The 15,173-nt window shown below is 41.5% G+C and overlaps 1 protein-coding gene across 12 annotated transcripts in view; it reads right to left on the reverse strand.

Moving 5' to 3' along the window:
- nav3 (neuron navigator 3) overlaps positions 1-15,173 on the reverse strand; it is a 207,273-nt gene that overhangs the window by 20,983 nt on the left and 171,117 nt on the right. For 10 of the 12 annotated variants that reach the window (XM_084346084.1, XM_084346083.1, XM_084346085.1 and 7 more), the window contains 10 exons: positions 14,388-14,429; positions 12,240-12,397; positions 11,552-11,746; positions 10,875-10,927; positions 9,570-9,593; positions 7,913-7,936; positions 7,621-7,698; positions 3,544-3,627; positions 2,384-2,495; positions 1,151-1,275 (listed from right to left, as the gene is read on the reverse strand). In XM_084346084.1, the coding sequence (XP_084202210.1) occupies positions 1,151-1,275; positions 2,384-2,495; positions 3,544-3,627; positions 7,621-7,698; positions 7,913-7,936; positions 9,570-9,593; positions 10,875-10,927; positions 11,552-11,746; positions 12,240-12,397; positions 14,388-14,429 (895 nt within the window). The remainder of the gene's footprint in view (positions 1-1,150; positions 1,276-2,383; positions 2,496-3,543; positions 3,628-7,620; positions 7,699-7,912; positions 7,937-9,569; positions 9,594-10,874; positions 10,928-11,551; positions 11,747-12,239; positions 12,398-14,387; positions 14,430-15,173) is intronic. The other 2 variants (XM_084346086.1, XM_084346080.1) reach the window with 1 other exon arrangement.

The following is a 15,173-nucleotide window of genomic DNA, read 5'->3' on the forward strand; positions in this document are numbered from 1 at the left end:
AATAAAGATGTATCTTAGACTTTCAAACTTGGCCATGTCCAGTTGAGTAACTGAGGGATTAAGTGCTTTCAAAAGTACTTTAACAGTCAATATTGAGGGAAGTGAGAGTGTTTCTCTTCCGTCCAGACTTTTCCACTTGAAACAGAGATTCAACCAGCACTTCTCTAACCTCTGGGCAGCTGTTGCTCTGGTTTCAAGCTGAAATTCAGCATCCATGATGTTAGTGGCCACTTTGCTTCTTTCCAAGGTAATTTACATGCTGTTGTGAACGAATCTGAAGTGTGTCTCAAGCTATAATTGCAGGGTGGTTGACCCTCTGGTAGCACTGTCGGCTGGATGGTACCTCAGCCACTCAGCTTACACCTTCTCAGCACTGTAACCAAGCAACAGGGGTTTGATGGTGTTGAGCAAGACATGATTGGGGGTTTTAGGGATTTTGCAGATGACCTATGGGAGTCCCAACATGCTCTCCCTCTAACTTCAGACACAAACAACACTTACAGTAAGAAAGTAAGTACTGGTTTGAAACTGGACCAACTGTACACAGTTACATAAACACCCACATTAACACCAATTTTACAAAGGATGAAAGAAGACAGAAGAATGGAAATACAAATCAAAGCATTAAAACTGTATTAAAAAAGTATTGTGGTTCCAAAAGCTATGGCGAGTTAGAATATCCAACACATTCTACCTTTACTTTTGAGGCCTTTAGCTGCTTTTGGAGCTCTTTCAGTGGGTGCAACAGTACAATAAGCTTTATTTCATTAATCCATGGAAATGCCTTTATCTATGTCAAGAAGACATTTAATCTCTAAATACAGGCATATACAGTATATTCAAACTAGCTTTACTGCTACTGAATAATTCATATGTTTTTGAATTAGGGAGCTTTCACCACCAAATCCACCTCCTAAACAATGACTAGAAAACTAAATGTAAAAATTTAAGGCTTGTGATGTCTGCTGCAACCAAATGGATAGGTCTGAGATGAAGAAACCTGAGTTGCATAATCGTGGGAGGGACCGGCAGATTGCTTTTTAGATTTTCTGGCATTTTGTGCAGAAGAACAGTTGTATATCTGTTCCAATCGTCCTTTGTTCAGTGTTTCTCTAACAATGCTGGCAGTTTCTTAAGTTTCTCCACTCACCCAGCTCTTCTTCTTCTTCTTTTTGTCCTCAGCGTCCTTGCCCAGACTGCCCATGCTGGAGTGACTGGCTGCACTGTTGATACTGGACATACTTTCTGACGAGTGCTGCCGTCTAATCCGCAGGTCTGGAAACGACAGACAAGATCTTCCTTAAAGCACCGAAAAGATGAGAAAGACCTGCAGGGCTGATGGCTATACCAAAATGTTTTGGTGGTGTCAAATATTAAAGCAAACACTTGTTGAGTTAGAAATACAGCACAGCCGAACAGTCTCACTTTCTTTTAATGGTGAGTAGTTTTCCACACATATTTTTAATGGATGATCACTAATGTCTGTGAAATAAATGTGGTGCATTTCCTGTGGCTACTTCAAAATAAAAGCCTATGTTTTACAAATAAAACTTAATGTAAATAAGTAGCAGTAAGAAACGTTGGGTTAGCATTAGCAGTTACTTCATACAGCTCCAGTACAGCTGTAGGAGAGTGATAGTGAGACTGATATCTGACTGATTAAATTACACTTCTACATCTTACTATATTGTGTATTCTAGTATATTATTTAGAATGTGTATTCTACAGATATTCTATAGAAATACATCTCATTTATAAAGCATGCTAGGGTTTTATTCTTAAATTCTGCATCGAGCTATTTTTTTTATTTTGTTATTTGTTGGCTTTGTTTTTCCATCTCTCTGCTAGTGTTGATATGCATATCTAATGTGTATATCCGGCTGCTGTGACACAAGAATTTCCCAGTTTGAGATCAATAAAATACATTGAAATACAAAAATCTAGCTACCTATATATTTATCTATCTTACATGCGAGCATAGTTTCCTGTGAATTGTGTGTTAAAACAACCCAATGAAAACATAATCCCTCAATGTAAACACACTGATTGGCTTTTTCCTGTAAGTTTTAAGAGTGAACACTTAATTGTTATGTAACTGCTATGTAGTGTGAGCTCATCTTGAATAAGCAGCTATGAGGAGGCTGACTACTTGAAAAGGTCATATCACAAAATTGATTACACATCTGATTCAGGTTGTTTCCATGGCTAATCAAGGCTTTCTAAAACTGACCTATGCAGCACAAAAGTATGAGGGGCTCAATTCCCCCGGGGACCAATCAGGCTAAAAATGCATCAACTCATGGAACAGAAAGGCATTTAAGGCGGCCTCAGAACATCAGATCATTTGAGTTTGGCCCAACACCCCCTGCTGGCTCCTTAGTACCTTTGTGTAAGTGGTCCGGGCCGTTGAGCGCCACCTGGATGGCAGTCTGGGCGTCAGTGTTCTGGGTCTTCAGCGTTTCTATCGTCTCCCTCAGCTCAACCAATTCAGACTCCTGGAAAGAGAGAGTGAGTTTTTAAACTGAGGATGACGCACCAAAAACTGCTCTTCTTTTGGCCAAATGTGTGGAATCAACAGAAGAGCAGCGTCACTGGAAACAAATTCTTAAATCTGGCAATTAGAGTGCAATCAGTGGGAGGGAATGAGAGCCAAACTGAAGGGTGGGTTATTTTGAAGAAGATGGGAGTCTCCCGGAGGATTTGCCCCAACCCCGGCACCACCTGCTCAGAATGAAAAAAGCTCTACTCTGTTGAATCAACACGATCAGATAGAGGGAGTCTCCTATTCTGCCTTGCCCGAAAACCCACTGAGGGCCGCAGATAGGGTTTCTTCTTTAATTAAAAGTTGTTTAACAAAGACATCCCACCAGATCCCAGTCTGCTTTAATTTATAGAGGATTAAGAAGCTGCCAAGGCTTGTCAGCATTCTGTGTGTGTGGATGTGTGAACAGAGGGAAGCATTCATAATTTGGGGTAGGGATATACCTTTGAACATATTACTGCTGCTATGTGCTATTCTGAAACCTCCTGTCAGTAAAAGGTCGACTTGTAAGAAAATATAGAAAAATAGACCCTGGAGGAGACAAATGTGGAAGAATTCTCAGGGAATACAGTGGCTTTAATTTGGTTTTTGGGGCTTAGGTTTGTGGTATATGCAGAACCATTGCATGCTTGTGCAAATCTGGACACTTTTACCTCCCTGTAAAGCAAAAAGATTGGTAGTTCAAGCACGTCAAACAACTTTGGTTAAAGTTGGGAGTAAAGTTAGAGAAATATTCGGGGCAACAACTAAAACGTTAATCAGAAAAAACGTGTGTGAAAATGGAAATGTCAGTAGGAAACCTTTCACATGAGTCAGGAACTGAACCTTAAAGATAAAAATATCCATTAATCCAGAACCACCGACCTCGACATTGTTACTTTCAGCTGCACTATTCTAGTGTCAAATGGTTGCCTGTTTCTAATCATTTCTCCTCCCTGTAATCCCTTCGCCATGGAGTTCATATGCAGTACATTTCAGCATTCAGGACTAAGCTCTTGTACCTTTTGTTCCGCAGTCATGGTGAGGCTCTGCAGGCGGCAGGTCATGTTACTCAGGCTCTTCTCGAAGGCTGCCACCAGGTGAGCCTGCACAGAGACACAAAGACAGTCTTCAGCTTCAGTCACTCTCAGATTTCAAGGACAAGTTCACATCGAGCATGTTCAGAACGGTTTATTGGAACAGGGAACGTGTTAGAAGCGTCTTATATGACTTCACTGTTGCATCTTCGCTGTGAATTAACCATCATACATTCACTTTTTTTTATCAAAAAAAGACTCCGTGCTGAGGGAAAGATGTGGAGACACGCAGATCACACAGGTCTTCCCTCCCTGACTCCCTCTGTCACCTGAAGATGCAGAGGCGACATGCTGAAGGATGGAAAATGTTCGGCGACGTTCCGCCATCTGCTGTACGTGTGTCTGGATGTGTATCTGGATTTGTTAGTGCATGTGTTTTTTGAATATATGTTTATGTCTGGATGTCTGCTGAAGCCTTATGTTCGTGGTTGTGTTTCCTTGTGCAAATCTGTAAAATCTGTGCATGCCCGTGTGCGTGCGTGTGTGTATACTGCCAGCTCATCCTCCCTCCTTAGCTAGAGACCCTGAGACACCTGTCAGGCCTGGTGTGTCACACAGAGGTGGGCAGCGTGCCCAGACAGATCAGACAATCTCTGCTCAACACAAACACACACACACATGCACACACACATACAAATTTGCATCGTTAAACTTGTGAGAACTTTGATGTACTTAAATTAACAGCACCTGTTCTTAAATCTGCAACCCAGCCCAAAAGCATCAAAACGAGAAAATTACTTATTTTTCTACATTTTGAGGACTCAAGGACCTCGTAAATCTAGAAACACAGAAACACACGGTAGCACCCTGTACTGCCTCTTCCACTCTGTGTCCCTGGCTGAATCAGCAAAGGTCTTGACCTTTAGAAATGCCAACTGTTCCAACTCATCTCTCCAGCTCCACATCTCTTTCCAACTCCACCTGTGAGCTCCAGCTCAACACTCCCTGCCCACCTGTCCGCCCTGTAGGAGACGCTGACCAGACTCGAACGCGTCCCACGGCTGACCCATCTGTCCTGCTCCTGGGGCCCGGCCCAGGCGGCCACGCTTAGCCCCTGAACCCCAGTTTTTCTGACCATCATCCTGATCCTGGGCACTGGGGTAGAGGTTGACGGTGGGCCAAACCAGTGAACTGGAGCAGAAGTTGTCGGTGTTGGTGCTGCCAGGCGGCACCGCTAAAGATGCGGATGACATCTCAAGTGGATTATGTGTTGGTGCAAGACGGACGACACAGTCACGACTACAGTGGTCTAAGCCAGCACCTACTGCTGGGCTACATTATTTAAACACTACAGCAAGAAGGGGAGGGGACGAAAGAAGGATAATGAGGGATACAGCCAAAATGAGGGAGGAGGAGTAGAATAAGAAGACAGGGAGGGTAGGGCCGGCTGAGCAGAAAGGGAGAGCTGACAAGGTCAGGGTGACACAGTGAAGGGTGAGCAGAAAGAGGAGGGAGATTGAGAGGGGAGGAGGGGTGCCTGTCTGAACTTTTAAACCCGATTTAATGTCAGACCAGGCTGTATCCCCCTACATAGACTGGGGGAAGAAAAAATACTGAGTCGTACAATACTCCCACCAACTGGGCATCAGTTCTTCTTCTAATCCCTCTGACAGGATGTTGGTTTTACTAATTCCGCTCCATTTTGATCGAACAAAACCAAACGCAAACACGCAGTTAATCAAAATGACGTCTGTGGAGCGTAATTAATCCGATGTGACAGCGCGACAGCAAATATGTTTGTAATGTGAGTCAGTTTCTATGAGAGCACGCTGAGGGCATTGACACACCTGCACACTCTAATCAAGATCCAAATTAAATTACAAACAGATGATCAGATCAAAAGCTGTAAGTAATCCTTAAGTAACCAGGTAAAGTAAGCCCACCCCTCTCTATGCTATGAGGGGATGGAGAGGGGGATGGCAGGTTGTACAATTTGGGCATTTTGCTAACAATGGAGTTGCCATCTTCCCTCATCAAATCACTCAAATCACACACTGATCCGCCCTCTGTGCCCTTAAAATATGACTTGACTTCAATTTTGATCTGCAGGAGAACACTTTGGCATTTGGATGCTTGAGGCTTTTTCTAAATTCACGAGATAAGGTCAAATACGTAATGCAAGTTGAAGTCACAACCCAATTGAAACGACCTTTTAGCTAACACACCTTTACATAAGCGTATTACAGACTAAATGGCAAAGAAGTTATTGTTACATAATATCACATTGGGGAAGAAAGATACTGTCTTCTTCCTGAGAAGGTGACATTTTGAAAATACCAGTTTTTTTCTCTGTGGTGACAATCTGAAATGTATCCTTGCACATCACAACCTCAGTGTGAGTGAAAAAGACAGAGCGTTGTCAATGACAGTATGTGTGCTATGAGAGTCTCTGTTATGTGCGTGCATGTTTAGGCTAACTTGTATTGTTTAGCCAAATATCTATGTGTAGGTTTCTGTACATGTGTTCTGGTACATAAATGATTAATCAACGTCACAGTGGGTGTCTCGTCTCGGACTGTAGGTGGGGATGAGATGAGCTTACAGCACCAGCAGCCCACCATGCTGTCATGTAGATACAGTGTGATGCAGCTCCAGTAGTTTTTTTTTCCCACCAGCCTCCACACTACCTACTCACTGTCTTCCCACCTCCCATATGTGCTTTACAGCTCCCATGAGTAGGAGCTACAAGCACATATGGATTTCTGCTGTTCAAGTGTTTGCATATGGCTTGGCACAGTGAGGCATGAGAATGGTAGCCTTCTCCACTGCTGTTTTGGTGCTCAGTGACCCTGTTAGCAGTCTTTTGAAATCGTGTCTTTTAATTCTTTATAAATACTTTTGCTACACAAAAAAACACGCTACAAAAGTCAATAAGTCAAGGCTAAGCGTAAATTGCTCTTCTCACCCAGCCTACTACTTGATCTTGGTCCATGAATGTTTTTTCTGCTTCAGATTGTAGCAGAATTACATCATCTCTTTCTCATTTCGTTGCAGGATGATGATGATGATGATGAAAATCCTGCTAGTCTCAAACACTATACATAATGATGCTGCATCAGCAGGCTTTCACTTTAATATATTCTTTTATTGCTGTAAAAGAATATACATAGAATGTATGTGCAAACTACACTCCCCTGTACTCCCCTTTAGAGTTCCCCTTTAATGTACTGAATGGAGGATCATCCCAGTCAGACTATACTGTCAATGCGAAGCTCTGTGTGAGATTCACTGTCGAGTAAATCCATATGACCTAACAAAGCAAAAGTTATCTGACTGTCCCTGCATAACTTTTACAGAGAGTTACGTCTTCATCTACTATTCCTCAAGTTTTCCTGCAGTGTATCCTTGAGTCTCAGCTCGGCACAACTTTGTGATCAAAGCGTCGGACCGAAGCAAAGACCCCGTCTGCCTCCACGCTTGATCAGGTGCTTGGCATTGAGGGTTTGGAGGGGGGGGGGATGAGGCGAGTCACACACTGGAGCTTGTCGATCTATCTGCATCTGAGCACAAAGACAGCTCCGTCTTGGGGTTGGAGGTCTCTGTATCTTACTCCGTTTCACCCACGCATGACGCACTTGAGTCTAGATTCACTTATCCTCATCTCCCTGTTCCCTTTCTACGCCCGTCTACCTCTATTTGATTCTCCCTGCTTGGGTGAATTTGGGAGAGGTTCCTGTTCTCGCTGAAACCCCCATCGGCGGAGACAAAAGCAAAGAGACAATCCTCTCTGTACCGTAGACACACAAACACGCACAAGAAAACACCCCATCTAAGGAAAAGCACACAGAAACACACACACCAACAAAATCAAACAAGTAAGAGCCTAAATACACGCAGGGTGGCTTCAAACACAGAGAAAAGGATTTAGTGGGCGTCTCAAAGATTTATATTCCTTTCCAGAGCTTCGATAGGCAACGCTTCCCATAAAAGCTCTCTGACAGCAGGTTATAATGCAAATGAGCCGACTGTTTGGACGGTGCCTTTTGAAGTAAACAAACTCACATTGGCAGACAGCTGAGACGTCAGGGTCGCCACCTTCTCCTGAGAGGCGTCCAGCTCCCGACGCAGCTTTCTGATTTGCTGGTTAGGGAAGAAAGTACAGAGGTAAATGTCTAGTTAACGCTCCTGGAGGAATATATAAGGAAAGTAACTATGATTGTAATGCAAAGAGGCGTTGAACTTGCAACTCCCATGTTGTACTGTAGATAACTTTGATGTAAAAACTGCGGTTACATAGTACAACTGTGTAAAAAGACACTGGGGTGAGGTGTGAACACAAAGTGTGGGGGATTACCGTGGAATTTAGGACTGTTTGGCCCTTGATTGAAAAGAGAAGAGTAAACATTAACACCATGTTGCATGCCTCCATCAAACAGCATGTACTGATGTGGCTGGAGGGAAAGAGGTTATCACAAGCCACAGCACTGGTTCTCTCATGGTTAGACTTGAGCAGGGAAGCCAGAGGTAAGTATTCCTGTCCTGGGTCAAACAGTATCTGCAAATACCTGATAATCTTTCTAAAACAAGCTAAGTGCCAGATGTGTCAGCTTACCAAAGTGGACAACACACTGCAATAAAGTATGGCCAGTCACAAGAAAGGATTTGGTTCCCTTCACACTGAATATTTCCATGCTTGGTTTCAAATTTCTGTCAGTCAACATCAGAACTTTTCTATTTCTGTCTGTTTTTGAAGATAATCCATATGACAAAGGACATATTTCTCTCCTCTTTCCAACACATTTCATTGACAGCTTTGACATTTTAGGAGATTAAGATTTTGAGGATTCCAATCAAGTCCTGTTAATAATTTATTTTCATTGTTCTTTCTCATCCTCCATGCCAACACTGCTGAGCCAAGTTGCTGTTGTGCCAACATAACGGCACATGTCTCAAGCGAATGAAGACAAATTCGAGTCATGTGTAGGTCACCTGTCTCAGGATCTGAAAGTAGGAAACATCAAATATGAATGAGATTTGAAGGAGAACGAACAAGAACTGGCTTGTGGTACTCCACAGTGACTTTAGTGCATGATTTTCAGTTTGCACTGTGTGAGCTGTCTCAAAGTGCTAAACTCCACCCATCTGGCATGGTTGCAACAAACCCCACGGTATATTTGCCATTACTGTCTGATCCAAGCTTGAGCTTACAAGGACAGGAGTAAACAAGGACAGGGAAAAGGGAAAAGAAACAGAAATCAGAAACTCAAACCAGAAATCAGGAAATCAAAGAAGAATCAGCGATAAACTGAATAGGATTGTTGAACGAAGCCAAACAAAAAAAGAGCCAAAGGGCAGGGCATGCATTACATATGTAGACTATAGTGTAAGTTTTCATAATGAGTATATTCTATAAGCTATGAAGCACAGTAAGGCTTTGTAGTTATCAAGATGGAATCAATGCAAAGGTTTACTACTAACAAAAAGCAATGCAACATGGGGTTAAACTGCTTTATTGAACAACTTGAAATCATTTTATCCACCATCACTTTTGTTGTATTTATGTACTTTTTTGTTCAAACCGATCCTCCATAATGGGCCACATTTACCTGAATAAATATCACTGTTTGAGCTTTGATCGACACCTACAGATTTTCTCTGACTGTAGGTGCAGTGCAACAGAAAGACACACAAACATAAAGACAGACAGACACTGAAACACAGCCAGGAGTCAACAAACGGGCAGCAAAACATGCACGTGACATGGAAGTTGTGACGTGAATTTTTTAGAAATAAAATCAGCTAATTGAAAATAACTATTAAAAACTCCTTGAGGTAAGATGTATGAGCAAGGCACTTAACCCCCACCCGCATCAGCAGAGCTGATCAGTGGCCAACAGTGCAGCACTGCAGCTCCACTGAGCAGCTTCAAGATGCAAATTGTATGAATGTGCAGTAGGAAGGTGGAGAAGAGAAGCAGACATGCAGACAGATGGAAAATCACCCATCCTTACCTCAGAGTGTGCCTTCTCCTCTGTCTGCAAGGAAGAAGCATACAGTATTAAAAAAGATATTGGCTCTGTGTGTTATATTCACTTAAGCACCTTTTCAAAATCAAATGAAGGAAAGTGATAAAATGGAAAATGCATAGATGGTGAAAATTAAACCAAATTTGGATCAAATGAGATTAAAGTGACCGACAATATCACTGGTGTTGAAGTGCATAACATTATATAGAAAATAAAATAAGAAATGGTTTTGATAACCACAAAACAAACAAATAAATTTGACCTGAGGGAAAACTTTGTAAACAAAACTATGTGTATCATTCATCCAGCCCTTTACTCTGCAACTTTGTGAGTGCAATTGGAAACAGGCGGAGGTGGGTGGTAATCGATCTTTCTCTCTAAAACTAATCTGCTGCCTCACTGAACGTGAAGACTGGAGCGCTGCCTGCGCTATTAGAAACCAAACACTTGTCCAGAGTCTTATCTGCCAAAGTTGAGTTAGAAGCACACAGCGATGGAAAGTACATTTTTTAGCTCATCAGAAACAGAAGGGACAAGACAAAAAATATTGGAAGAGAGTGTGTGTGACATTTAAAGCCTCTCTGCATGGAAGAGTTGAAGGCTTTGAAAAATCTGGATATTCAAGTATTAAAATTGGCCCTCTTTTGCATGCAGCCCTTTCAAATTAGCACAGAACCTCACGTTGAAAAGCAAAATCTCACTGCCTAAAAATTTCCTCTTAGCCTACTGTAGCGTGTGAGCTGTCTGTCTGAGTTTTAAAAGAATGAGTTGAGACATTTACGAATTCGAGGGTGCTGTTGGGTGAAATGAAATAAAATAAGACAGTACAGCTTTAAAGGTGCATTAACAGATTTTTTGTTTTGGCCACTTGGGGACAGCAAAACAAGTTGTACAACATTGACGCTTGTTATGGCAAACTTGCTATCAAAGAGCTGCATATCTACACATTTAGCAGACACAAAGCAGCATTAGGATTCATTTGGAGTTGTGTTTTGGGCCACATTTTGAATAAAAGTCAAATATTTACTTTGCTTTAAGCTCTGTTTTGTTCTCTAGTTAACTCTTTACTGAAATATCTGTCTTTTAGCTGTTAAATGCTAGCTGTTAAAATTCATTTATCACTACAATCAACTCCTTTCACATTACATACAGTCCATTGATACATTCATAATGTAAAATTAATGATTTGAATTTTAAGTGTTTACACGATCATTTACTAGTTTTACATATACAGCACCTGACAGTAACACTAATTCTACTGTCCTCTAGGAAGGAAAGCTGGCTACTTACCGCAGAGTACAGTGAAGATGTGCTGGAAACCAGAGACAACGAAGAGCCATGGACTGTAAGCAGATATGGAGAGTAATGAGTACCAAACCATCTTCCATCTTTTCAATTGTAAAGGCTTATAAACATCAATAGCAACTTTACAATAAACATTTGCTTAATAAATGGTTCATAAAGCATTTTATTGTTTGTTAACACTGAAATAACTATTAACCAATGATATATCAACTAGAAATTGACAATTTATTAATGATGGTTATTATCAAGTGTTATAAAAAGTCATCTTAATTGCTGTCTTATTTATTCTTGTTTACCCAGCTGACTGATTAGCACTTCATTGCTATGGTAACTCATTCAGATGATGGGAGTTGTGAACAGTCATGAGGAGGCAGTGAAAAAACATGATTTGCCTGTTAAAAAGCTGACCTCTATATGGAAGCAATCACAGAGCCTCTTACATCAGCCACAAAAAGATCTGAACAGAGCGAGCCATCAGCCAAGTCACTCACAGTATGAACACAGCGCGAGCCCATTAAATCTGGTATTAGAAATGACTGATGGGGCTTTGCTTTGGTGAATGTGGCCCTAAAATTATTACTAACAGCTCCGTAGTGCTGAGTTCATTTTTGGAACACAGTGCACTCAGTGTGTGTCAGAGTGTGCCCCAGAGTGCGTCCTACCTTCGTCAGTACTGTCCCTGAAGGAGCCGGAGCGGCTGATGGCCCTTGGTCGATCCTCCAGGGAGGTTGCGCTGCCACCCAGTGGGTGACCCTCTCCGTACAGGTCAAAGGAGTCCTGGGCTGGGATACTGTTGGAGCGGCTCATGCTGCTGCTGCCTGGTGGCAGGTTGTACTGGCTGATGTTAGTGGGGCTCACTGCACAGAGGAACAGAACACCAAAATCAGAGTTATAATTTACCCCTGCTACATTTTCGCATGGGTATAATGCATCAGTAATCACTCATTCATGCAGGTAAAAGAACCCATTTACTGCTGGATATCATCGAGTAATGTTGCAGATGTGCCAAAGTTAAATATATGTTTAATTAATACATGAAAAAAATGTTCATTTAATCATAAATTTCACAGTTTGTTTCCAAGGGAGTTTGTCTACTGTTATATCCCATTTCACATACAGTATTGTCACACATTTTAGGAACATACAAAAGATTTTGATTAAGAAATTTACAAACATGGTTCAAACTATTTAAAGTCATTAAAAGGCAAAAAACTGTGGAAAAAAGATTTTTCCTTCTGAATCATCAAGACATCAGAAAGAGAAAACAAGCAGTACATATTATGAAAGAGTGACAAATAAATATTCCCAGAAAACATAAAAACACTTCGGCCAGCCCTACTATACACTTACGCAGATTGGAGTAGTGGTATTTTCCAGTGGTGGTGCAGGAAGCTCCAGGAGGAGACAGCGGGGACTGGCTGCCAGTGTCCTGAAGCCCCCCTGTTGAATGGGACCTCAACCACTCCTTCCCTTCCTCATGAGATGTCTGCCGGGAGGACGGAGGGTACCTGAAGCCCACACAGACACAGTAAGCTTCAGGCGAAAAAGAGACACATTTGGAGGTCCCAGTAGTGACGCTCTGTGGTGATGAATTCAGTGCCGAGCTACATAATAGAGCATGTGAGCAAATGGTAAAAAACGTGCAGCCATAGCACAGATGCTCCCATGCATGCATCTACACACATACAGTCTTGTATACACACACTGCTTCGGCTCAAAGCTGCCAAACACACTGACACTGCCGTTCATCTCTTCTCTCCCCAGCTCTAAAGTGGCTCAGCAACACAAGGCCCCCTTATCGCAGGCATGACAATCGGCCATATTTAATCCTCTGAGGATGATAATTGAGTTTGCACTCATCCCTTTTCAGCGCTGTCTTCCTTCCAACGCCCCCATTACTACGCTTGTCACATCTGACCCTGCTCCAGTCCCCCATGCATGTGCTTCGTATTCTCCCCACCAGGGATTGGGTGTCTAAGAGCGTGTTGAATGGTGTGACACAGCTGCATTCGTTGCTCTTTGGAGTTGAAATGGAACTGACTGAAAAATCCAAGGGTCAGTTTTTGACTCTGTCTACTTAGTGCTTACAAATTGCCTTTAAGCAGGACCAGCGTGTTTCTTTATCTGTCTAAAGGGGGCGATTATTAGTCTCGTAGGAAATCTAAAGATCATGCCTGGTTTCAGATGTGAACAGACGGCCGTAAAAATTTGTTGTCAAAAAAAAAACTATTGAGAAGAAGAAAACACTGCAGTCCGCACTGAACATCACATCCAGCTGGCATAAAGTATGGTATAAGATCAGATGCTTTTAGGCCCCCAAAAAAGCACCATATGTGGCTGAAATGAAAGAATGGTTTGAAACCAGCATGCCCCATCCAACCCCTCTGCAGCACTACTGCATAATTGGCTGGAGAAGTTGTTCCCTGCAGAGGTTGTGCCACTGTGATGAATGGGTTATGGTATTTCTGTCTCAGTCCCTTTAGTCCCAGCTAAAGTCAAAGTATCCATTCTACTTCTCCCCCTCGGCTAACGGAGCAAATGCTATCAGGAGGTTTGGTCCATTTTTGGGAGCTGAGGAAGAACTGCTCTGTCATGGTAGCTGTGTTTACCGCATTTCTGACAGTGCATGAGACGAGAATCTGATGAGGATGCACAAAGTAGCAGACATACGAACAAACAGATCAACACATGCCTTTCTGATCATCTCAGCAGTCATGTAAAATATAACAGACCAGATGAAACTGTTTTTTATTTCTTCACTGCGTAATGTACTAATTTATGCAGGAAATTTGATCACGGGCTGTAAATGCTGCTGAGATAATGATAACATTTGCTAATATAGATCAGTGGTTCCCAACCTTTTTTGATAAATGTATATCCACAGTCCTGTCAGATGTTTTTCTCATTGCAGTCATTGTCATTTTTTTAAATAAAAACAAAAAAGGTGCATTCAAACCCCATAGGAGCAAGAGCTAGATACCTTTTAGCTAACTGTTTCAAATGTTTTCTCACTTCTTTAAGCTAACTATTTTGATAAAAAATATTTATCCATCATTTTTACCTACATACTGTAAATCAATGTAGCCTATCTGTTAGCCATCTTTTAGCTAATGTTTTAACCGTTTATCCATTAGCCTACCTTTTGCTATTCCACCACTTTTTAAGCGTTCATCCATATTTTTTTAAGTCATTTTCAGCTAACCCTAACCCTAACCCTAACCCTAGAACTGCTTAGTTTTATTTACATTTCAATTTCAGTTTTTTCAAATTGGTTAAGCTTCTTCACAATCTTTCCACATTCCTCATTCAACCTCTTGGTGTCCATTTACCCCTGGTTGGGAATCACTGCTATAGATGCCGCCACACCATGCCACAAGTCCATCCACATGCAAAGTACACTTAATATCAGAATGATTATTTTCGTGCACATGTATGATCTATGTGAGTGAATAAAATAAGAACAGTTGAGAATGGTATATGGCTGCAGATGTGTTGTACCTCAGTCCCTTTTTGGGAAGCGTATTTCTGTCAAGAGGCATGCTGTTAAAAACACAAAGGATGAGTGAATTAGATGAACACCAGAACACTCGTTTTTTACGATACATGAGAAAAAGACTTTTGTCACATTTTACAAACTTTTGACACACACAAACACACACGCACATATGTAAAGACACACACAATGGAGAAAACAAGACATTACTAATGCATCACAATACAACACACAACAAATATAAAACACAGGCAATTTTTAAATCAATTGTTTCATTTTTTTGAGACATACAGCTAAGCTAGTAAGGGAAAGTAAACTTGTGCCCTCTTTATTCTACGTCCTGTGATGTATTGCATGCAGAGTGTGGGGACAAAACGATGGAAACATCCTGATAAAGTCTTCTCATGGAAGTGAGCGTCTGAAATGATCTGAAATTTATTGTGGTACTTTTCTGGCATGACTTTGGACCAACAATTAATATTTTCTTGACTGTGTTAAATGCTATTAATGATGATCCCAGAAACACTCATTAGCTACATGTTTTGATATAATATTGGGAAACTACCAGAAGGACGGCTTCATGTATGTCCTCACCAAACTGAACTACAGCATCTACTGAATTTAGATTTCTTTTTTTCAGACCACACCAGAAAATGAACTTAAATCCAACAAACCGTGTGCTGGATGAGTGAATTTTTTTTTTCTCATTATCAATCTTCTTATGTTTCATTATTACTAAGGCTTCCTTTGCATTGTATGTCTACATTTGAGGGTAGGGAGATATACTTTTT

Source organism: Pagrus pagrus (assembly GCF_965226575.1).
Source record: "Pagrus pagrus genome assembly, chromosome: 23".
NCBI lineage: Eukaryota > Metazoa > Chordata > Actinopteri > Spariformes > Sparidae > Pagrus > Pagrus pagrus.